Source organism: Drosophila simulans, chromosome 3R (assembly GCF_016746395.2).
Source record: "Drosophila simulans strain w501 chromosome 3R, Prin_Dsim_3.1, whole genome shotgun sequence".
In the NCBI taxonomy this organism is placed as follows: domain Eukaryota; kingdom Metazoa; phylum Arthropoda; class Insecta; order Diptera; family Drosophilidae; genus Drosophila; species Drosophila simulans.
This window is the reverse complement of record NC_052523.2, coordinates 4,550,972-4,575,224: the sequence shown is the minus strand read 5'-3', so window position 1 is coordinate 4,575,224 and position 24,253 is coordinate 4,550,972. Positions and strand designations below refer to the sequence as shown.

The 24,253-nt window shown below is 40.7% G+C and overlaps 1 protein-coding gene across 1 annotated transcript in view; it reads right to left on the bottom strand.

Annotated features, from left to right (window-relative positions):
• Positions 1 to 437: 437 nt before the first annotated feature.
• Positions 438 to 24,253, bottom strand: part of LOC6727167 — a 47,762-nt gene continuing 23,946 nt past the window's right edge. The window contains exons 2-3 of the mRNA XM_016176298.3: positions 929 to 1,343; positions 438 to 646 (exon numbers count right to left, since the gene is read on the bottom strand). Coding sequence (XP_016033658.1) covers positions 983 to 1,343 — 361 coding nt within the window. The 3' untranslated portion in view covers positions 438 to 646; positions 929 to 982. The remainder of the gene's footprint in view (positions 647 to 928; positions 1,344 to 24,253) is intronic.

Sequence of the window (24,253 nt, the reverse complement as noted above, 5' to 3'; positions counted from 1 at the left end):
CAGCAATTTCGATTACAATTTGCGTGGAATTGAAAGGCGTTTTTCATTCCCTATATAATTATCAATGCAAAATCATGGATTATATATATACACACATACACAAAACAGACTTACATATTACATGAATACATATATTTATGACTATATTTGCTGTTTAATTGTTATTAGCAAAAATTCATACATATTTACAATTTAATAGTAAATATTTAGAATTTCTGAACTTGCAGTCGTTATATTTTACAATTATTTTCGGGTGTGTTGGTGAGGAAAGTTTTCGAAAGATGAGAAAATATGGAAAATACTGTTTTAGTAGAGGGTGATCTAGAGGAACTATAGAAAAGGTATTGCAATGTCAGTCTACCAGAGTGAAATGTACAGAAAAGCAGATAAGAGTAGACAAAAGAGGGTAGATATTAAGGATCCTTGAGGTATTTTCTTTAGCTATGGGGCGTTTTATTCATTTCTATATGGTTTTCATTTTTATTTCAAGCCACAGACATGGCACAACAATTTATTATGTTTTTTTTTTTTAATGTTTTAAGGAATTTTTCTCCGTGTATGGTTCCCATAGTTTTGGCTAAACATTTAACAACAGCAACAAATATAAAAACAACAACAAATAATCGTTAACAAGTGCAAGATGAAACTGAAATGAAAAGAGAAGAAAAAGAATCAATGAATAATTCAGCAAAATCTTTTGATTAATAATATGCTATGTTATTATGTAACTATATTAAATTAGAATATAAGTGCGTTTCTCTTCTTAATCCAGTATATCTAAATTGTTTGCTTGAATGTTTTTAATGTTTTTCTAAAGTTTATTTTAAATCAAAGAATTATCTCGATCTGGAATACGCTTTAAAAATACTTAAAAAACAAAAAATAAATTTGATATTTACTTTTTGTTGTTTAATGGTTATCATCTCACCTTGCTCTGTGCCTGCACAGATGCTACAGATGCTAGACCCACTGTTCACGCCCTTCACACCACCTGCACGGTGGCAAAGGCACTGAAGGTGACCTTCTTGGGGAACTCCGGTCCGGGCGAGCCACGCATCTTGATCACCGGCTTGAGGGGCTGGCGGGGCTTCAGGGAGAGCAGTCCGGCGGAGGCGGCCAGTTCCCTGAGGCGCTGGGAGAAGCCGCTGCCTGAGTGACCGGAAGTGGTGGCCGCATTGTGATGCTCCAGTCCAGCGCAGTCCAGAACATCCAGGCCGTTGTTTGAGCGATAAACCTGGGCGGTGGCTGTGGGATAAACCGCCAAGTTAGTGGCACCCACGCCTCCTGCCGCTGAGGTTGATGCGGTTGCCGTTGCATTGGCGGCTGCTGCCGGAGTTATGTATCTGAAATGCAAATAAAAGTTCAGAATTAGACTTTTTCAGAGTAAATCAAATTTCAGACACTTAGACTAATCTACATTATCATACAACTGAATTTGCATAATAACGAACGACCGCTAAAAAATGCCAACTCAAGTGTGGCAACAGAATATATATCCCCCTATTGTTATCACCACCTGGATTGGATGAAAGAAGTTGATTGGCAAGGGCTTGGCGCTTATATTACTCAGCACGCTAATTGATTTATTTTTCCTATAGCTGAAACTAGCCGTACACGTGCCGGGTGTGAAGAGATCACCCCATATATAGAGGTGTGTCCCATCAGGTCGCACACAACTGCGAACTCTTTGGAAGGATGATGCCCAGATCTGGGATCCCAGTGGTTGGCAACAGCCATTTTGCGCTATCAAATCGCAGCAATTTATTCATGATCCATCAGCGTTTATTTGTGTGCCGAGTGGGCTTTGTTGGTTTGGGGCTGCTCTTGGTGCAACGCTAAAGACGCTAATCAATTTGTTTATGAGACGAGCTCGCTTTGGGCTACTTTAGTTTATATATATATCTATATATTTATAAGGCTCACAATATTTGTGCTGTCGTGCAAAAATATATATGCAAATGAGTTTACACACAGCAGCCTCGATTTTTTTCGAGATAATTGTTCAGCGGCGAACTGAAATGGTTGGGTAAATAAAGTGTGATGAAAAATGAATGCCAGATGAGACATCAATACGCCAGTAAGGAGATCCCAGTGCTCAAACACTGAAGGGGTATATCCACTGTAAGCCGAAATTGGAGCCGAAGCCCAAAAAATGGGTAACTTCCACTTGTGATTGAAGTGGCGTGGTTCATCTGGTTTTGAAGGGATCTCTGTAATTGGATTCATGAGAAGCAAATATTTACACAATTGTATAACAAATTTATTGGTTATTTTTCCACACACTAAAGACGCACGATCGATTCCATGAATCAGAAACGAAAGTTATTTGGCTAAAGTGTTATTTCAGCATAAATGGAAAAATTGTATGAGCACATTTATAAATAAAGGCCATGAACCACATCAAAATATTGTTAAAAGTCTTTCATTTAGAACAAACCCTTTTTTGGTAAGGGTATTTATTTTGAAGGCATTAAGATATAATTGCCGCTTGCTTTTTGGCTTAATGACTGTTGGCTTGGATATTTTCTGGCCTTTTTACGATAGATTCGGCATTCGGCATTGTTGAGTTAATTGTGGCAATTATTTTGGCAATATAATTCGCTTGCTTGATGTCAATCTCAGGCACGCTTGCTCTCACAGTGCAATTCGAGTGCAACTTTTGTACTTAGATCGTAACTAGTCCGAATTAGCATAATACTGCCTTGTGTTTGAACTTCCTAATAAAGTCAGGCTTAGTTCCTAAGGCCTACGTTTGATTTTAAGTATCTGCGATTTGATTTATCGGCTTTAGGGCGGTTTCGATCAGCTGCTAAGGAAAATATCTATGTGGGTCAGATCGCAGTCGAAGCTCAACATCTTAATTACATTCATTAAATTTGTTTGCTAAGCTTTCAGAGGATTTTATTGGTTTCATTGCTCGCTTTATCATGCCCTTTGCTCAAGTGCTCCAACCGTGTGAATTATCTTCGGGTTTCGTTTTACAATTTTGTTCATCTTTTCTGTGGCCATTGTTCTTGTTTTTTTTTTATTTTGCTTAGACTGCGGTTTATGTGTATATAATTAAGCAGGGAGTTGCATTCAAAATGTATTTTGGTCGGTGGCTTTTGTTTTGGTCTGTGTTTGTTTTCGCTTTGGCATTGAACTTTGCTTCGACTTTGAGGCTTTGAAGCATTCAGAAAATCATAATTAATTATAATATTATAAACATCTTCATATTGTCTAGCCCATCAACATATGATGACGACTGTCTGTATCTGCAAGTGTGTGAGAAAATTGCTTGCCATTTTTCACACAATTTACAGTTGAAGGGGGTTTTTTCGTTGTGTTTTTGTTTTGAGGTATTTTCATTTTTTAGATATTTGTAGCAATGTCAGGGGAAAGCACGAAAATAGGCTCCAAAGTTGTTGCAGTGGGAATGCATTTTGATGCCATTTGAAACTGAGGAATTTTAATTAGTAAGCCAGCCCTGTTAGACAATGCTAATTAATATTTTAGATATTTTTTAAATGATATTTTCGCTGCAAAAATTTACGGCTTTGGGAACAAGTTTTCTCTTTAAATACGTTGTTTAATGGGAATTGCACTTTTCATTCCCGTTATTCCTTTTTCATTTTATTTAGCTAATGTATTCATTTCTATGAAGATCAAAATCTGGTGTACATTTTGTTCACAATAACGCATTCTTTTGGATATCTTTGTGCCCGTCAGCACTTGTCTAATCCCATAACTTAGATTCCAAGCAACTTCCACCCCTGGCCCCGCTATTAAAACGCATCCAAATTGGCTTAAATAGTTGCTAATTCTGACCCAATTCTCATCGCTTGTCTTTTAAGAGGGAAGTGGGGGAGGAGGAAGTGGTTTGATGGGGATTAGACCGGTTAAATTAATAAATCATAGCTGATTTCGGCTTGCCCAAGATGATTGTCTGCTTCCCCATTTAATTTTTATATATGCAGCTCGTTGACTGTGCTCAAGTTCAGCGAGCGCATAAATTTAAACCCAATCGAAAGGGAAGCGCAAGGCGATTTCGGTTTTGGCCAGCAAATTGAGTGATTTTTGGCTGAGGCAATTTAATTGCCAGATCAATGAAGTTGATACCGATTGGCAGTTAATTTGATGTGGCAATCACCCAACAGCGGTGCATCTGAACAAATATTTCAATTTTGATGTCACGCAGTTGTCAAACTTTTGACAAATGGCCAAACAAGTTTCTCTGGCCAAGTACTCACAAGATTGCCAACAATCCGCTGCGACGATGCTTAGCATTAGGCAAATGTCTGGCATAACAATTTGTCAAATGCTCTCGACATAAAATCATCAAACTAAATCAATAGAAGAGCAAAAAGCAAGCAAATTGCATAATAAATCCAAATAAAAGCAGCGCTTAGCCATAAATATCGTAAGACTTTGAACGAAGAGGGGAAACACAAGTTTATAGGCGGAAGTGGGATAAACTGCAGATGTATAATACAGCAATCTAAGAACTTATGGCCACAACTGATAATATCAATAAATGTTTTAAATTAACAATTTATATATATAAAATAAATTACCTAACATAAACATTTATTGAAAGCTTACATATCATAACTTACATATCATAACATTCAATCTATTAAGTCCCCAGATGCCATTGCATTTTTTCCATTAATAAACACCAACACTAAACACCGGAAAAATAAACTTGTTCAATTTACACATTTTCGAACCAGAAATACTATAAATATGCTTACAGCTGTAGAGCATAGATATGGCATAGAGAGAGCGCTGGGGATCTAAGCCAGCTGCCGGCTGTCTTCCAACATAATTACATATTTTTACTGTTGCAGTTGCATCTTCTTTATGCGGCCTGTCTCGAACTTCCCCCAGCTTTCTGCTTGTGTGGTATGTTAAGCAGCTGCCCAGAAAATGGCAAAAAGAAAATATATAATAACGAAAGAAAAGAAAACAAAAGGAGCGCCGCACATGCTCAGTTTCACATCCGCATGGCTTTCCTCCCCTCTCCCTGCCCCTCTCGCCCCTCGGTCCAACAATTGCTTTATTTTGGGGCAAATGAAAAGCAATTTTTATGCCACAATTATCCGCAACAGCCGAAGGCGATGCAGAACGCGAAGTGCGGCAAGTGCCGTCCTCCAGTTCGTTGCCTGAGTCTTTTGTTTAGCATACGGCACAAGAATATTCTAGCACAGTCGGAGGAAGTTGGTATGGAAAGTGTCGCAAGTCGCACATATTCTATGGAGAAAATTTCTGGAGGCGAAATTGTTTTAATATGGTGCACTTACAGTTTGACAGCCGTTGGGCTTGATATACTTCGATTCGCGTATGTAATATGGATAACAACTGTTTTACCTATTTTATTGCAGCTTAAATAGAGATATTTAATTAGTTAAAGCCTTAAAGCTTTGCTAATTGAAGGCGTATTAGCAAATATAAGAAAAATGACGTAAAAATTATTAAAATTGATTTTTAGAGCTTTAAGCCGAAATAAAAGTTACCATTAAAAAACTGGAAACCACATGTTAAAGTCATTTAAGCTTCAGAGGAAGCAAACAAAATTTCGCTTCACTCAATTTTGTTTTGGCCTGCTTATTTGGTAATATAATTTATTTGGCATACTTTAACCGACTTGTTATTAGCATTGACTGGTTCTTTCAGACCGCTGACTGTTGTTCTGCCGCTCGGTCGTAAGTAATGTCTATATAAAAATATGTATCGCATCATTTGGCTCGACTTTTGACATTTCCAACCGATTAGCGAAGTGAGTCGCATCGAATCGAAACACGTTTCGATCGCTTCTCGAAATATTCTAATATTCAGCATGGGCGTTCTCCCTTTTATTTTGCGAAAAACGATCACTTGGGGCGACGTAAAATGTCAAGGTTGCATGTGCCAAAAGACATTCGTGCTGACTCGTCAAATATCCATTTGCGACTTCGCATCTTGTAAGCGGCGAGAATTTCCAATTACAGTGGCCGAAGGAATAGAAGATGGGCATCATAAAGCCCAAATGGATCTCTGATTGTTTAGCCAGTCATCGCCCCGAAGAAGTGAAGGCATAGAAGAATCCCGGAGGCCGAAGGGCAGGAGCAACATGAGGTGAGGCAAATCTTTCACACGTTCAAAGCTCTTTCGAGGGGAGTGCGAGTAATCCCCACACTGCCTCGTCTATTGTGCGTCTCTCCGCCCAGACCATTGAAATTGTTTATTGAAATCGATGATGAATGATTGAAAGTTACTATTAGTTGCCAGCAGTTGCCGCAGTTGCTGCCGCCGCTGTTGTTATTATTGAATTTGCTGTCGGAAGCAATTTACAAATTGTTTCGCCAGACAGCAGTTTCTGTTCTGTTCTATTCTGTTTTCCACTTTTTTCGCTTTGTCTTGTTTGATTCTGAAAATTTCTTTCAGCTTTTTACTTTTCTTTCGCTATTAAAGTTATATGAAAGGAATAGAGCATCTTTTAGTTTAAGTTATCATGGTGCACCAGGAAAGTAGATTCCATATTCAAGTTTGTTGCCTAAGTCTTTCGTTTAGAATACTAACTAACTACTAACTATAGAAGTAAACAGCTTAAATGGAACTCCTCTACACATAGATCAGTTATAACATAAAAATCTAATAATTTTATAATTCATTCTTACTTAATGTTTTTTAAGTTAGCCCATAAAATAAGATCTTAATTTAAAATGGGGTAACAGCAAAATTTCCATGGAACAATACAGCTATGAGTAACGAATAATAAGTAGAGAAAGCTACTAAGATCGCGCTTCATCTTAATAAATTTTAAATAACAAAGTTTCCAGGTGCTCGAAGGCGTTGTTGGTGCAAAGTGATAAGTGAGTGATTAACACCAGCGAAATAATGCAATGTTCGTAGTGCTGCGGAATTGAAGCGTGGACAGCACTTTATCTCGTTTTACACTCCAATTGCTGGGCAAGAGAAATAGTGAATGAGTTACTCATATACCGATTTTCACTCTCTTTGCTACTCGGCAAAAAAGTTGATCGAACCTTGAAAAGTAAGCACTTAAACCATTGTGATTGCCCACAATTGTGAATCAAAAAATAGTCTGGCGAGCAAAACAAAATCCCAGAAAATGTCTACAAAACCTTAAGGTTAGCATTAGAGAAGACCAGCAAAAAAACAAAAACTAACTACCTTACAACAACCAAAAGCAGCGATCAAAGCGCAGTATAAAGGAAACACAAAAGGCGCGCGAAAATTCAAAGAGCAACGGCTGTAAGCAAGGGAAAACAGTTAGTTCCTACACTGATAAATATAATTGCTAATATTACATCAAAAATGTTTTAGAAATGTTTAGAAAAATATTGTAAATTTTAGTTTGAGAATACTGTTCCTCATCAATTCTACAATTTCATTTATATTTCCACCTTTATATAGCTCATCCCATTGTATTCAATTTATGAGCTGGAAAAGTAACCCGCATAAATTGTAATTTATTAAATTACAAATCATGACTCATAAGTTCCATATTACATCACACATTTTTTGTGCAAGTGTACTTTTTGAAGCTAAGGGCACCCAGCAAACCAGCGGACGTCAAAGGCAGCAACGTAGCTCTTTTATGAAGTAATTAAAGCGCATGAATTGGCCAATTGTCCAAAAGTCGGGATCCGTGGCGTCGTAGAGCAGGTTGATGTGAATTAATTACTGACCCCAAAGCGTTGGCAATTTTCCAGGTGCTAGATGCCGTTAAAAGGCTTCGCCGGCGAAAGAGTCTTGTCTTCATAGAACCTATGCCTCAGCTCGGGCAGTTGGCTACTGTTCAGTGCCTGGAGATGCATAGATAAGCGACCCAAGATGGGGCAGGATTTCTTTGTCGAGAAAAAAGTTGATTAGGTAAGCGACGGGCGAGTGGAAACGGCTATTCAGGCTTTTATGGACGGTTCTTTTGGGGCATAGATTAACCCAAATTAGAGATAAGTGCGAAAGAAGCCTTTTAAAGCAGATTACCGATACCTAATGGAGAGGTCATCAGCGAGATTGCAATAGATTTATGCTAAAATGCTGGAGTTTTTCAGTACAAAATGTGATTACAATTACAATTGATGTACTTGACTAATTAAAAGTTTATTAGCCAAAACGGTACAAGCTCTAAATTTGAAGAAACGTAACTTGAAAATCTAAAAGCTAAAGCTGAAGATTACAACATGACAGGTCTATGAGTCAATAAAAACTTAAGATCGAATCATATAAGTCAAGGCCTTTCTGCAGCACTTAGTTTCCAGAGCGATTATGAAGAGTCTTTCCTGTGGCAGTGATTGACCAACAGAGCGTAGTTAAAAATACTTTTCTTTACGTCAGCTAACTGCTATTAAAAAGCATCGAAGAGTGCATCATAACAACTTCCGCAAGTGGTTAACACCTTTCAAAATAAAGTCTCAGTCTCACAGCCCGAATAAAATACAAACCCGTACATTCAAAGCAATTTTGAGATGCAGTCGAGTTGATCGCACCATTCTCGAGTGTTTCCAGTTTTGTGCTGAATATATGGATATCTGGACAGTTGCATCTCGCACGTCAAACGTAAGCGGAAGAAGTAAAAGTTTTTAAGGCACTTTGCTCATAATTATATTTGAACAAGGAAAGAAAATAACAAATAAATATGCGGCAGCGAAATTGAAAGTTCAACAAAGGGGCTGACAAGCAGCAATAAATGATTTAGATGTAGATGGGGTGGATAAAAAATAGTTGTCACTAGTTGTATGCTCATGCGGAAGTCGAAACATAAGGAAGCTCTTCTCATATCTAATGGAAATTCATGGTGAAAAATCAAAAGTCTATAAAAATCAATTAACATTTATGCCTGATGACAATTTCTGCTTTGTTTACGAGGCAAGCAATAGCCCCTTTCCCCATTTTTACAACTTTTTCCGTTTACGTTGACTGATCATTGGCTTGCCACATTGTGTGGGTGTGTGTTTTTTTATTAGCCTCTTGGCATTTTATAAGCAAATATCAAGCGTTTTAATGCCGACTCCATTGAGTTATGATCAATTAAGGCAAGAATGAATGTTTGACTGCTGTGGCAATGGTCGATATTTGCATCTAGCCGCACCTGATTACCTAACACATGCTGTTAAATTGAGTACTTCTTATCTTCTTTAATGCGAATACTAAGTAGCTTACCTTAATTTATAAAGCCTATTGGATCTTCCAATAAACCTTGGAAAAATATGTACATATTTATTAAATAAGTCAGCTTGAGCTTGAGTAACTTTTTCAACTATTCTGTAAATGGTAATTAGTGTGAATAAATTGGCAAAGTGTTTTTTGCCCGATTCCAATTATAATTTATAAACTTTTGTTTGCATTTCCCAACAGCGGCAACGCCTTTATTTATTAACTCCCGTCTCTTTTGGCTACTTTTCAAGTGAAGCAAACTAGATTCCGACTGCAGCACAAGCCAAATCACGACACTATCAATTAGAGACACCCAACAAGACAATTGTTTAAATGTTTCACAAAGAAATAGCAAAACTAACTCTGCTCCGCCGCTTGTAACTCGTTAGCGGGGCGTGTCCCTCTCGTTTATCATTTCAAGTTGAGGTTTCGCAATGTGAACGAAAAAAGGAGGAATAACCAAATAGTTTTGTTTTTGTGCCCTGGGAGCGTGTATTACAAGCAGATCTAGCAACCGAAATTGCTCCAATTTGTTTGGGAACTTTTGTCGAAACTTTAATTATGCAAGTGTACGGCGCCCACAAAAGAGTTTATCCATACAGATGGATAATTTGCATGAAATTAGCTGCGAGGGACAGTCATAAAAGTGTGCCCCACTTGGAAGGTTAGTTGGCAACTTTTATGGGGCTTCCCAGCCGAATAAGGGAGTTATTATTGTTTGTCACACTGACTCAATTCTGCTGCCCACTTGACCAACTGAGATCTCGGAGAAAAGGCTATGAAAACGAACTGCAGATGGGTTAGACCCAGACAGCGACCAGTATGTTGCGATGCCCTCAAAAACATTTCTGCAGAGGCACTCAAGTGTACTTGTCTACCCTTGCCACGGACCGTCTCTACACAGAGAGAAATTCGAAAATCTTTGATTAAAAAGTAGTGTGCAAGTAGCAAATTGCAACCAATTAGTAATAACTAAGTGTTAGGCGGTTAGCTTATGTTTATATTAACTAAAGTTGTAGTAAACCCTTCTTTTTACAGGATTTTGTTTTCATAAATCGCTTTAAGACTTTCTTGCAGTGCAGCCCAAGAAGTTGCCTAGGTGCCCACGGTAGTGCATAGGTGCAACCTGCGGCACAAACGACGACGCGACAGAGGAGACACAATGCCACTTGCCGTTGGTTGGCTTCCTGCTCAGAAAGTCCAAACATGTCATGGACTGACTCCGAGTCCCCGAGTCTCCGATTCTCCGATTCCGACTGACTGCCTTTCCCAAAGACACTTTGTGGTTTTTAGCTCTGCGTTAAGACGGAAAGTGTTTTTTTCTTGCTCCTCGCCTTCCTCCTACCAAGCGTCTTTTGCAAAAACATGTCAGGGCGACACTTTGACCAAGTTGCAGGTTTCTTTTTTTTATAGACACAACTTGCAACTCGTCGTCGGCAGTGGCAATAACAACAAATACGGCAACGGCAACAACTCAATGCCAAAAGTGCAATGAAGAGTAAAGTCAGGGTTAGTCCAAGTACAGGTGCTGTGGTAAAGACAGACTTGCATAGTTGTCAATGTATGTACATCCAAAAACAAATTTTTTTAAAGTTGGCTAAACATAAATAACTACGTCTTGAAGGTGTGGAAACCCCACAATAAAGAAGTTAAAGTGATAGTTTGCTGGAAAAATATTTGCTCACTTTATAGCCATGCTCGTATGCATACAATTTCCAAAGCATAGATACATTTTACGACCTAAAAATGGGCTTTGAGATTTGAATTGTTCAAATAGTAAGATATAAGCACAGCCTAATAAGGATTTTCCAGTGAAAGTCTGGCATGTTCATAATTAAATCGAAATAGCCCTGTATTAGATTTCATTTTATGAACATGTTAAAACAAAAGCTGGGCTTGGAAATGATATTAAAAATACAAATCTAAATTAATAATTAGTACTGGTAGCTAGTACTTTCAAATTATAATAAAGCTACATTAAGAAAATATAATTTATCATTGCATTGAAAATGCTATGAGGAAATGATTTTAAGGCTAAGTGATATTAAATAATGCAATAGAGTTAATTTAAAAGTCGATTGAATCACCATCAATGCTGACTCATTTTTACACAATACTATCTGATGTGATTCGATTTGAAAGCCGACATTAATATTTGTTTACCTGCTCACCTTTTGCGCAATTTATTAAAAAATACCAGACGGCAAGGCGCCTGACTTTTTACTGAGAGTCTAGATTTATTATAGTGAGCTGAGTGCAAAAAGTAATATATTTACATGTTAATGGAGCTATGACTCTTACATACTGACGAGAACTGTGAAACGCACAAAAATATAATATCGAAATGAAACCATTAGAGGATTGATCAGATAAATATTCGTCTAAGCTGGCGTTAATTTGAAACCCTTTCATTAATACAAATAGATTTAATTTGCATATCTAATAATACCAATCGAAGAGCCGGCAGAGAAATGTGTGCCAGAAGTCGAATTTAAGATTCTGGTTGCCAGAACTTGTGGCGTGACTATTAGGCAAACTAAATTCACATTCGGATACTTGCATAGATCACCCATCATTACCCACACGCAACGCCTCTAAAACTGTAAATGTTTCTTGCTTGCAGACCTAGCAAGCCACCAGCAACAAGAAATAAACAAAAATAATTACAAATAAACAAAACGGTTGCCAACTGTGATGCGATGGCAGTGGAAAAGCGGGTCAAAAAGCAGTTGCAAATGCTAAAGTGATTAGCACAAAGTTGCTAGGCCCGCGGGGCGAGGGCCAATCGGGGCAATTAGCCGAACAAACCGAGGCTCAAAGCTGCCAAAAAAGATGAACATCATCAATGCGGATGGACGGATGAAGACGATGTATGTTGGCTGCTGAATGGCCAGAAGATCTGTGCTTTCTAGGCTAATAGCCCACAAAAGCCCAGGGCACTAAGGTACCTATGTGGTTCCTGGCTGGTTCTGCTGAAAAGGTTTATGCAAATCACTGGGCCCTCTTCTTACGCGCCACCTGATGATTTGACAAATTCCGATTGGACCCAATAAAATAGTAGAAAAAATTACAACTTATTCCCCCGGTAGCTGACCATGACAATGCGATGCTATCGAAATGGGAAAAACGGCAGAGAGCCGCCATAGAAAAGACCCGGCCAGCAGAAAAAGCATCACGAATGGAGCGGAAATTCCATGGAAAAGCTGAAAACTAAATCTTTTGATCCAGCCCAACCCCTTCCCGGCTAAATCAAGACTAATCGAATGAGCCAAATCTATTGTTGCCCGCAAAAAAAAAAAAAACAAGCAGCAAAATGTTTCTCTTTTTTTTTTTTGGCTGGTTGGTTTTTGGAATTCAGAGGCAGCCTTTAATGGTTAAGCAGTTTCAGTTTCCTGTAAAAAATTTGTACAAGAGAAATATTTTGTTGTTAAGCAAAAATAGATCTGGCCAAACGCTCATTCAGCAGCCGCACGGCCAATGCCAAAAGGAATGTAAAGTGAGAGGGGCTGAAGCCGTAGCTGGACATGAACCTGAATCCGACTCCAACTCCCAGCTTCCAGCTCCCATCTCCAACTCCAAGTCGAACCCGAATCCGAACCGTTAAAAGCGTAACAACAAGTGCTGGCCACAATTTATTGGCCAAGCGTGTTGAAAAGCCAAAGCACAAGCCACGGTTTCAGTCGCAGACGAGACGACAACATCGTCAATGAGACCCTCCTGCTCCTCCCCCACCTGTTCGTACTCCTGCTCCTCCGTGCTCCTCCAGCTTCCCAGCCTCCATGTCTTTCTCTTTCTCCAATGGCCAATGAATGGAATTTCGCTGCATAGCCGCTGAACTTTGCTAACCTTTTCAGCTAGCCAGGAAGCCAATTGCCCATTTCAACGGGATACACTAACTTCTTAAGAAGTTCTGGGTTGGTATAGTCCAAAAGGAATATAGTTTGAAATTGAATATAGTTATATATAATATAATTATATTCAAACTATATTTGGTAAACTTACTTGTTACAACTATTTATTTAATAATTATACAAAATATTCCAAATTCTTAACAAGTCTTAGCTTAGAAAATGTGAATTAAATTTCAAGCTGGTAACCTAATCTTAATAGAACCTAATCTCAAGAACATTTACTCACATTAAAAAATTCTATAAAAAAATCCACGTTTTTAACTTTTATAATTATTTGGCCTGAATCTTTAAAGCTGAACGGCTTATATTTTAAAGAGTATTCAGAATTTCAATCTTGTAAAGTAAATTGCTATCAACATTAACATTTATCAACTGCTACAGTTTTTAGCCAGCCCCTTCCTAATCCCCTCTCTGCCCCCCTGCCCAACAAGCATTTTACTTGGGCGCAAACTTGTGCTAATGATAATGATGATACTGGAAGGGGAGTGGAGGGGGCCGAGGGATGCTCTCTCCTGGAAGTTGTTTACCAAGTTGCCAAATGGCCAATTCGCTTAGCTAATTCATATTGGCAGGCCGTTTGTCTTTATCGCCGCCTGCCATCGCAGACGGAAATTTATTGATAGGTAGTGAAAGGCTTGGGAAAACTAAACTGGAGTTGAGCCAAAGTAAGTCCAGGCCTGCAATTGAAGCATTATAATTCACTTCATTAATAATTTATTCTGACCCACATTCCCCACGAAATCAAGCAAGGCAGATCAAACCGCAAAATAAACGTTAAATGAGCTTTTTCTCAGGAATATTTTGACTTCTGAAGGGTATCATTAGCTTGATAGATTTAGATTGAGCCACTTATTAAACATCTTTTAGAAATGTTGGCTTAAATTCATACGATCTAGAGCCAAACAACTAGTTTTAATGGCAAACTGTATGATAATACTTTGGAAAAAATCCCAGGGCACTGATTCGTCGAGCAGTGATCGATCGCTCGTTCTTTGTGTAGTTTTTGCAATAATTAAAGCTCATCTTCGGAAACCGTTTTGTGACTAATTTAACCAATAATGAAGCGTGTTCTGTGGTGATTAGAAGTTGCCCAAAAAAAGAACCGCCAACAGAAATCAGTAAAAACAACTGGCAGAAGGTGGCCGATGGAAAGCGGGCCACAAATTTAACGCTCATTACGCGCACGGCTTGACGTGACCATCGGCGGTGACGCGAGTTTCGTGGGCAGCGATTTCGGTTTGGGTTCTGTTTTGGGAGCCCCGGGTTCCTCCACCTGCCCCAAAACGAGGCAAATTGTGATCCATTTTATGAGTGGAAACTCAACAATGTTTTGGCTATTAGTTAGAATGCTTCTAATATACCACCGGGCATGTGTGTGTCTGCTGCGGGGGAAGCTCAACAAATTGAGGCTACTGTTGCACACGACGCCGCCATCGAGGGAACTTTGCCACTTCACTCCTTCGAGCGATCTGTCTGCGGTTCAGTTCAGTGGAGTTCTTCGCGTTTTCCTATTTTTTTTGGTTTTTTTTGAGGCCCTAATGAGGCTCGGCTATTAAGTTATGATCATACAATTTGCCGGAGATACTTAAGATACTCGACGGACCACCCGGGCTAAGACATTTGCCACTCATCAGACCGCCCAACTGTAAATCTCGGTGGGGCATGCAGCGCGGAGGCGGAGTGCTCTTTGGCAGTGTTCTTGTCAAGGCGGTGAATTGGAAAATTGCCGGGCCAGAGGTGGGGGCCATTTGGCTTTTCCTGGGGACTCAAGAACTCTTTTGTTCTCATTAAGGTCTCGGCCGAGATTGGAGGCTCTGATATTTCTTGGAATTGGGAAGTCTCTGAGAACGGATAATCGACTTTTTATACCAGAACCTTTCGCTAATAATGAATTTAGTCACTTAATAAATTATAAATAATAATTATTTTCCTGAAACCTTAACAAACGCAATCTCAATGCTTACAGTTTGGGCTAAACTAAGATATATTACTATATGAATATGTAAGTTTCTTATATTTCATTTTTTCATTTGGTTTGTTCATTTTCAAATATAACAAATTCGTTCTATATCTGGAGCCAAGTCGACTTAGTGACCTTATCTTTAAGAACTCCGATTGTCAGAACAGCCATATTTAGTTTCAACACGCTCACACACTGCTGACACACTTTACATTGATTTACCTTCATTGGGAGCCGAGAGAAATGCCTTCGAGAGGTTTCCGAGAAAACGGACTTGGGCCTTGTTTGGGCCACGTTCACTTTGGCCTAACGCGTGCCACTTGCCAAGGCACATAGGCTGCACGAATTTTGGCGACCGTAACAGTTGCAACTTGCAACTTGCGAGGTGAACGGGAACGCCCCATTGTCCATCGATTGTTGTAAGATATAGAAACCTATGACAACAACAAAATACTGTGACTCACGCGCTTTTGTGCCTATGCCTGTGGCAAACCACCTGTTCTTCTGAGCTGAGGAAAATAATCTTTAATCACAGGGGTTTGGCTTATGTGAACTAATGTCGTATAGATTGTTTTCAATATTTTTTTTTAGCTTGCACCGCCAAGTGAATATGTGTCACACATCGAGTGCCGTTGCCTCGGGATTTTCATCCACCTCTCGAATTGCCCAACGCGCCAAATGTGGAGCAAGCGACTCAAAAACTTATTTAGTAGCTCCGCCTAATCTTTTCTGAGCCGTCGTGCCTATATAACCATATATATTATGGATGTCTGTGGGGTCTTTATGCAAAATGTCCGACACTCGAGCTGCACTTGCCTTCATGTCTCTACATATGTACATATGTGTGAGCCAATAGGCATAAATTTGGCTTTGTTGGGGGGGAATCAGAAGAGGTGACGATTTGAGGTGGTTAATGATGTCTGGCCAGCGGGAACAGTGGTTTTACTTATTATTTATTTTAAACATACCTAACTTAAGAAATTTAATCAACCGTGAGTTATGAATATATAAACACTTCACTGAATTTAGCTAAGTTCGTAGAATTTGTTTTGTCATTCCTTGGATTTATTTGTGCAGGTCTTGACTTTCCCAACTCGACCCACTGTGTTCGGTCAGCCAAAGTTGCGTGTGTTGTTGTAGACTTTGTGTTGCGTGTTGCAAAATCTTTTGGGCAAATGAGTCAGTCGCCAGTCGGTTTTGTTTGCTTTGCTCTTTTCCCTGACTACCATTACCAATCGCCATATAGCTGCCTCCACGCAGATCGGCGCCTTCTTTTGCATAAGTGGCGCATGCGCAATATTGACAGCTAATTGTACACAGATGGCATCAAATTTACTCATGCAAGCGGATATCTACCCTCCTCACCTGCTTTTGCCATTTTCTGGGGGGAAAACTCACACGCACAGAGGAATTCGAGATTAGAATTGGCCAGCAGAAAAATGAGATGGATGCGAGCGTAACAAGATTTCCATGTTGGATGACTTTTATCCATTTCCCGCCCCTCGAGCCGCTCTCTTTGCGGCACAACGCCCACTGTCGGCTTGGTCAAGTCGAGCAGCCAGTTTCTGCACAGACTGAGACTTTTGAACACAGTAGCTTTGGGTACTACAGCTACAGTATGGCCTTTGTAGCGGTTAACCCAATTTAATGGTATATTTTAATAATATTAGTTAGCGAACTGAACCTCAGGTTGCATCTTGTTTTTTTTGTAGCCTTGAAGAAACTTTAGTAGTACTACCAAAATATCGATAAGGGTATACTAGCACCACTTTTGAAATTTAGTTACAATCTTGCTTTACTTAGTTGGTTGTTGGTTTAAATTCTTACAAAATATGATATTCCAAAGCAAGTATCTAAAAACATTTAATCCTAACTAGAGGGTATATGCGGTTCTGCTAGGCCAGCTTAATTCCGCACATTTTTTCGTTGCTAATTTTGCGCTTGAGTAAATTGCTCTGATCGTTTCCTTTCGCACCACTCCCCCCTTTTGGATTGGATACCCCTCATCACACACCTCCCCTGCTGATTAGATTTTGTGAAAGGCGCTGCCGCTCTGCTTTGCTGCCACTGCACCAAATTTGCCAAAAAAGGGAGCGCACCACATGCTGGGCGGCGGGGAAATGACGGCGGAAAATCCAAGCCGATCCGTGGGAGAGTGGAAATGCATGATGGGATGGGATGCTACTAGGCTGCCATTTGGACCCCCCAGGGAGGGGGCTTGCCATACGTGTGCGTTCTCCGTGGCAGCCCAGGCCCCCACTTTTTCCCCGCCTTACCCCACCCCATTTTCCACCCCTTTGCCGAACGATTTTCCTTGGCATGCTAACGGTAAGCGTGACGCATTTTTTCGTCTCGTTTGCTCTGGTTGCCTGTGTTTCGTTGGCTAACATGTCGCATCATTAACCCATGCTGGCCGTTATTATTCCGCTGGCTTATTTAGCCTGAATTGCGCGCACAAAACTTATGCAAGCGCACTGCAGCGGTCCACTAAAATGAAAATCGTTTACATTTCGAATCGAAATTGGGTGCAACGGTCAGTGCCCCATTGTTAAGATTTTCGCTATAATTTTGGTTGTTTTTTTTTTCAGTTTTCACCAAGCTCTATGGCTAGGGCGTTGGTCTGCGCCGATCTGTCCAATTATTTGCATTAGCTTAACTTAGTTGTGTAGTTGGCCCAACTTACATAACCCAATAAGGCGTGCAGGGAGATTTCAAAAGCTTACCTGAAACGAGAAGAAAAGGGAGTTACAATGAGTTGGACTGAGTTGGCTGGGAAAAAGATCACTGAGGTAAGTTGCATTTGAGAAATGGCTAGGAGTAGACATGGTTAAGTCTATTGGTAGACTTAACAGTTCTTGGTATTCCATTAAATATAATTAGATCATAAAATATTCTTATAGAAGCTATCAATTTCGTATATTTTAGTTTGTTGAATTCTAATTTAAATTAATGCTTATTCCAATTAGTTAATTTTTACGTTCCTACCGAAATAACGAAATCATCAAGTTTAATAACTAGATATTTATATCAATTATTCGAAATGCCCAAACCTAATGGGCAAAGTTATTGCTTCTGAGAAGCACTTAAATATTTCACACATGCTTTCTTATTTTCCACGGAAAAGCTCCCCTTCATAACAACCAAATCATAATGTGTTAACCTCCGTTACGTACACCCATGCCCCAAAACCATTTACAACACCGTCATTGCCGCCCTCCCCGCCCACATCGATGCCCACATCCTGCAGATCTCAGTGATCTAATCCACTCCCCCGTAACTTCCATCACCAGAAACAGTCCGAGCCACCCAACACGCCCCATTTTCATGCCTCGAACATAGTGACAGTTATGATCGTGGCGAAGCATGTGGCAGTGGGTGGTGGGGGGAGGGCGGACTCAGTGATGGGGTGGTGGAAGGGGCAGGGAAGGTCAGGCGGTCAGTGCATAAACTGACGAACTTTACGAGTATGTGAGGAGTTCGCTCCGGCGTCGGGCATAAATTTTTCGGTGGTCCCGGTCGGAGAGATAAGTAACGCCCACAATAAGATCTCTCTCACCTCCAACCGCCCAATTTTCGCCTCCCACCCGATCCTCGGGTTCTGCGCTGCCAGTGAATTCTCCGTGCTAAATTGTTAATAAACAAGCGCCTAACAAGCAACAGTTAGGAAACTGCGAACAACAGTTTACAATTAGACTTTCAACTATTGCCGCCATCTCCGCCGCAGATCACCGGCTATCTTCCCCCGTTCTTAACCATGTGTGTGTGTGTGTGCGTGGGGGCGGGCTGTGCTGTTGGATGGCTGACGGTGTGCTTGGCTCACAGAACACCCCCCAATGCCACCACCGCCCACTCTCACTCCCACTCCGCCGCCTCAAGCCCCCAAAAACCCTCTTGCCCCCCTGCATTTCGCCAACTGACAAGTGGGCGTGGGCAACGCTTCCGCTTCCCCGAAACTGCAACTCAAAGGTAATGCCACCAGAAATGCAACAATAGCTGCAAACACAGTAAGGTCTGGTGCATTAATTGCAAGTCAAAAGATCCGAAGCCAGAGCAAAGTTAACTGTTAAAAGCAGAAGCAGAGCCAGCAGCTGAGGAGTGCGCTTCTCAGGCGCATCTGCTGCAGATTCACTCAGATAAACATCTGCCGCCGTTGGTGGTGGTCACGTGTGGAGCGCATTAGGAATAGAAGAATGAATGGAAATGGGTATGGAGAAATAGAATACCATATCTTGCAGTTTCTAGTTAATATATGTATAAAATAATACCTAACCAAATCCGATTGAATTCTTCTTGTATATAGCATAATTTTAGAATATTGGAATTCGTGTCACGAACGCATCTCTGGCACACAGTCAGTTGCTGGCAGCAGTGTGTCAAACCCAAAGTCGAGGCGAATGTGGAATTAGAATGTGTGTTTGGAATGCTCGGCTCTTCTGCTTCCCTGCTCACTGCAACTTACACGCTACAATTTTCATGTTCCATGCTGCCTGCTGGTGTCCCAACTGCAGCTCCAACTTCGGTCTCCATCCGAAATCCCCAATCCCAATTCAAAACCAAATCCCAATCCCAGCCTCCGACTTGGTCGGCAGCAGGAGTTCGGAGCTGGCCAGAGGCAAGCCTGACTGGGCCTGTTGGTTCTGCTGGCAATTGTACAATAATTATAGACTTTGAATTGTGTTTAACACGCAACGTCGACGTTTTGCCAGCCAGCGTTCAACGTTCAGCGTTCGGCGTTCTGCATCCAACGGATGCCGGCAAACCGGCAATGCGCTTTCACGTTTTCAACCCAGCTCCGCTCTGGCCAACTGGATTCGATTCCTGGCCCGGCCTGGCCTGGCCCGCGATTGCATTGGGAATTTATTTGCGACAGAGGTCAAATATTTGATTATCGCGAACACTCGCAGCGCCAAAAACCAACCAACGAAACGAGTGTGAAAAATTTGATGGGAAATTATGGTGCAACAATTGTGGCAATGCCTTCCAAAGTCGTTTAATGGCAATTTATTAGCGCAAAGTAAAAGGTTTTCTTTCGGTACTCTCTTCTCTGCACTCCGCGACTTTTGGGCAAGTCAGGAAATTATTGCCACTTGGCAGCAGCAGGAGCAGTAGGAGCAGCATTCGGGGCTGTCGGAGCAGTCAAAGCATCCATCCAGCTGGGGATCGAAGTCAATTTGCCTGGGATGGGTGACTGTCATTGGCTAGAGTATATCAGAATCGAATCGAATGCTGCAGACTCTGTCTCTTATTTATTTGATCAATTTTGTACGTTATCTAATTATCAACAATTAATTAGATACTCTTTAATTAACAATATTTTCAAAGGGTTGCAATCAAAACCGCATACTAATGAATTTGTTTTCAATCTTAACATATAAAACAAATTCATATTAAACTAATTATGCAATATTAACTTGTGATATATAAACTAACAAATCGACTTTAGCAAGGCACTGTAGTAAAGACATACAAATCAGAGTTCTACATCTTTTGGTGAGAGTACGGAAAGTCAAGGGAAACTCTTCCTGTCTGTCTGCCTGTCAATAAAATAAATAATAATGCTGCATAAATATTCCTAGCACTTTGGAAATGGGATTTTTCTCTGGGGGATGGGCCAAGTTGGAGAGGGAGGGCGGCGGAAAATTCGGGATAATAATGTTATTCCATGACTTTGTCCAGAATGAAAGGGTGCAACTGACTGTGCCACAGACGAAAAACAAAGCCAGGGAAAATGGTGAAAAGAGAAAAATAAATGAGGCACCGATTGTTGATGCAGCAGTCATTGCAGCAGCCATTTATTGTAGTTGTTGCTGCAACGTTTTGGCACTATTAACCTACTCCGGAAAATAACACCACGAACGATGAGGAGAGGATGACGCTGATGCAGATGTTGGATGCCTCATGCTGAATGCTGAATGCTGACAATTGCCATGAGTCTTGGGTGAGGAAAGGAAAGGAGACAGTCACAAATCAGTCGGCGCATAACTGTAAAAGCCACCTAATAATATAAATTAAACGCTAGCTCAGCGGCTAATTGCAAGAGATACCCGAAAAAGCCGTAAAAATTTCCACTACCACAACCACCAATGATTTATGAGCGCCGCACTTGGCACGCAATTAAAATTGTCAACCCAGCAAAGTGGAGGCAGCACTTTGATTTAATTTTATTCCGTCCCACTTCATTTTGTTCCTCCGGCCCCATCTTGTCTATAGAAGATGGTCCCAAGCTCGGGGAGAGGTGCTAAACGAGCTGACCTTCACAGATCTGGTTCCAGCCCAGCCAACTAAACCCAACTCGTTTTGTTCGCAATAGTAAATGGGTTTCTTTTGCATATGAAAGGCCAGTTTCTGTGTGTTTTATTCTGCTTTATTTGCTCAACTCGGCGACGTTCATCTTACACCAATCGAATATTTAACGATTTCTTAACAAACAGAAATGCGCAAAAGTTAACATTCTACAATCAATTCTGATTGTTTCTTCTTTAATTCGCTGGGTGTTGTCTGCTCTTCCTAATGAATGGAATATAGTTTCCTCATTTTGAATGTCATAATATTAAAATTTTTTTGTTGGCAAGCTTGACCTGTTGGTTTTTAAAGTGATTTTTTCAAGGTTATGGGGTGGCAGTCGTTTATGTACACGATGAATGGTGTTCGTTTTCGCTTTTATTTATGTGGTATTGAAATTTGAGTGTGAACAGCAGAGGTGACAATATGTCAAACAAGTTGGAAAGCTGTGTTATTGTTATGCTTTATAATAAAGCCATAGATCTTATAAATGCAATCACAAAAATTGAATATTGATAACTAAAACAAGAATTTAATAATTGAAAATGATAGAAATTAACAAAATTGGTATAGGTACATTACATAAACAACGAATTTAAGCTAGATTTAATATTTCACAAGCCCAGTCGTTGGAGAGGTTAACTAAAAAATTCCCAGGCCAAGCAATAAATGGCAATCAACGTATTCAACATATTTTCGGCTAACCTTCGTTAACTCGAATTGTCGCCCTACCCAAAACAATAAACACTAAAATATAAAGTAAGAAACTGAGCGGAACCACTCGTAGTCTTTCGACTAACGGCATATTACGCCAACTTCGTGGCTCAGACAGACAGACGCACACACAATTGCACTCAGTCAGTTAGTCATTCAACTCAAGTCACATATTTACTTATGATTATTATTACAACAACGGCAGGATTTCATAAGCGACAAGAGAGCAAACGAAAATAAAATAAAATAAAACTGACTTCGTATGGGCAATAAAAATCGCGCGCAAAACGAAAGACTTAGGCAACGAACTTACAGCAGGGGCAGCGGTAAGCTTAACAGTTAAACGCAATTTAACGCGCCAACAACAACAACGACCAGAGACAAAAATCAACAAAACAAAGAGATAGAAAAAAGAGCGACAAAAAGCTAACAAAAATATGTGCAAAAGTTAACAACCATTTGTTCTCACAACATTTTTACGCCAATTCACAAAAACAAAAAATAAGTAGATACTCGTACCAAAAAAAGAGCCTCAACAACTGGAGGCAGGAAAATGAGTTAGAAGCTGCGACGACTTCCCATTCATGAGCTGCTGGCGCTCGAGGAGCGGACTGCAATGGACCAGAGCGGAGCGGAGTGGAGAGGGGGCAAGCGATCCAAACGATTCGAACCATCCAAACGAGCCGGGGGGCGGGGCAGCTGCAGCCCACACACAGAAATGGCAATAGCAAATGCACCAGGCTGAGGCTGGGCCAAAAGCCCCACAGCCAGGCTCTTTGGCGAATGGCAACCGCAGCCAACAACAAAGTAAATGAAATAAAATTGAATTGTGTGTTTGACTGTGCAGCAGTTGCAGTTGTTTTTATTTTGTTGTAGCCGTTGTTGTTGGTTTTGTTATTGTGTACTGGCTTCACGACGTTGCCGCTGCCACTGACGTTTGAGGCCAAGTTTAAGGTCTTCCTGTTGCCAGTTGGCAGTTCGCAGTTTTGCAGTTTTTCAGTTGTTGCTGTTGTCTTAACTGTTTTCACTCGATCCGCCAGCCAGCCGGTGTGTGTATGCCTCTATGTGAGTGAGTGTGTGCGATTGTGCTGTACATGTGGGCTGGCTCTTTCAGCTTCCTGCTGCAACAAGTGGCTGCCTTTCGGCATGCCCTAACCCACAAATGGAGATGCCATTGAATTTGGCTTCCCAGATATGTCGAAAGCTGGTTGACAAATACAAGACTGAAATGATGTTGATCTCTTTGTCAAATAGTTTAATACTAAAGTCCAGTAAGTTTAAGAAATAGTTATTTTTTAACAAAAAAAAATTGACGGTGTTCAAAGTTAAAAAGCAAAGTTTTCAGTTACCAATCTCGCACTTAAATAATTGTTAAAAACTCAAAACCTAATGAAAATTTATAATTTTTTTGAATATTTAAAAACAATTTAATTATTTCTAGCAAGAGTATTTAATAAGCGGCTCTAGTTAATCCCCACAGCCTGTCTCATTCTCGTTATCTATTGTTGTTAGTACCGCGATCTGCTATCGCCGAAAAAAAGAAGATAGAGGGGAGTCGACTGAAAACCCGCCATCCAAACGATTCCAGTTCATTCCGATGTTCTCCAGCACATTTCCTGCAGCGACCGCCTACTCTTGGGAGGGACACCCCCTAACAACCCCCTTGCGCGGACGCCACTGTCGCTGGATCCCCCGCAATGCGGATGCCGCCCATGTGTAGCAGATTTAGTCAAATGTGCTTAACGGTTAAAATGGGTTTGGTTTTTCGGTTAGCTTGGCTATCTGCTCTGGGCGCTCTTCTCCTCCTGTTGATTTCTTTTGTTGTTTGAAAAATATTGTTATTATTTATTTTTATTTGGGCCTTGCTTTTTTGGCGCAGGAGCTGCGGCTTGGCTACAGCACAGGGGAGTTGACCCAGGGCGAGGGCAGATTCGAGCTGTAATTTTTCTTCGCTTTTCTGCTGTTGTAGGTGGCGTATGCTTAATATTATTATAACTGCCGGGGCAGCGCTGTGTTCTGGCAGGGTTCGAGGATTGGGGATCGTGGAACGCTCCACGTTTGCGGTCAGGGACCAACCCAAGCACTAGTCGATCGACCAGACCCAATAACGGAATGGAAAGGGGAAAAAGCTGGCCAATTGTTAGTCGGTTAGTTTGTAAAATTTGGGTGGGTGTGGACCAGTGGCCAGGAATGAAGAGGAAAATAAAGGAGGCAAGACCATGCTGGGGCGTTCACTTTAATTAAT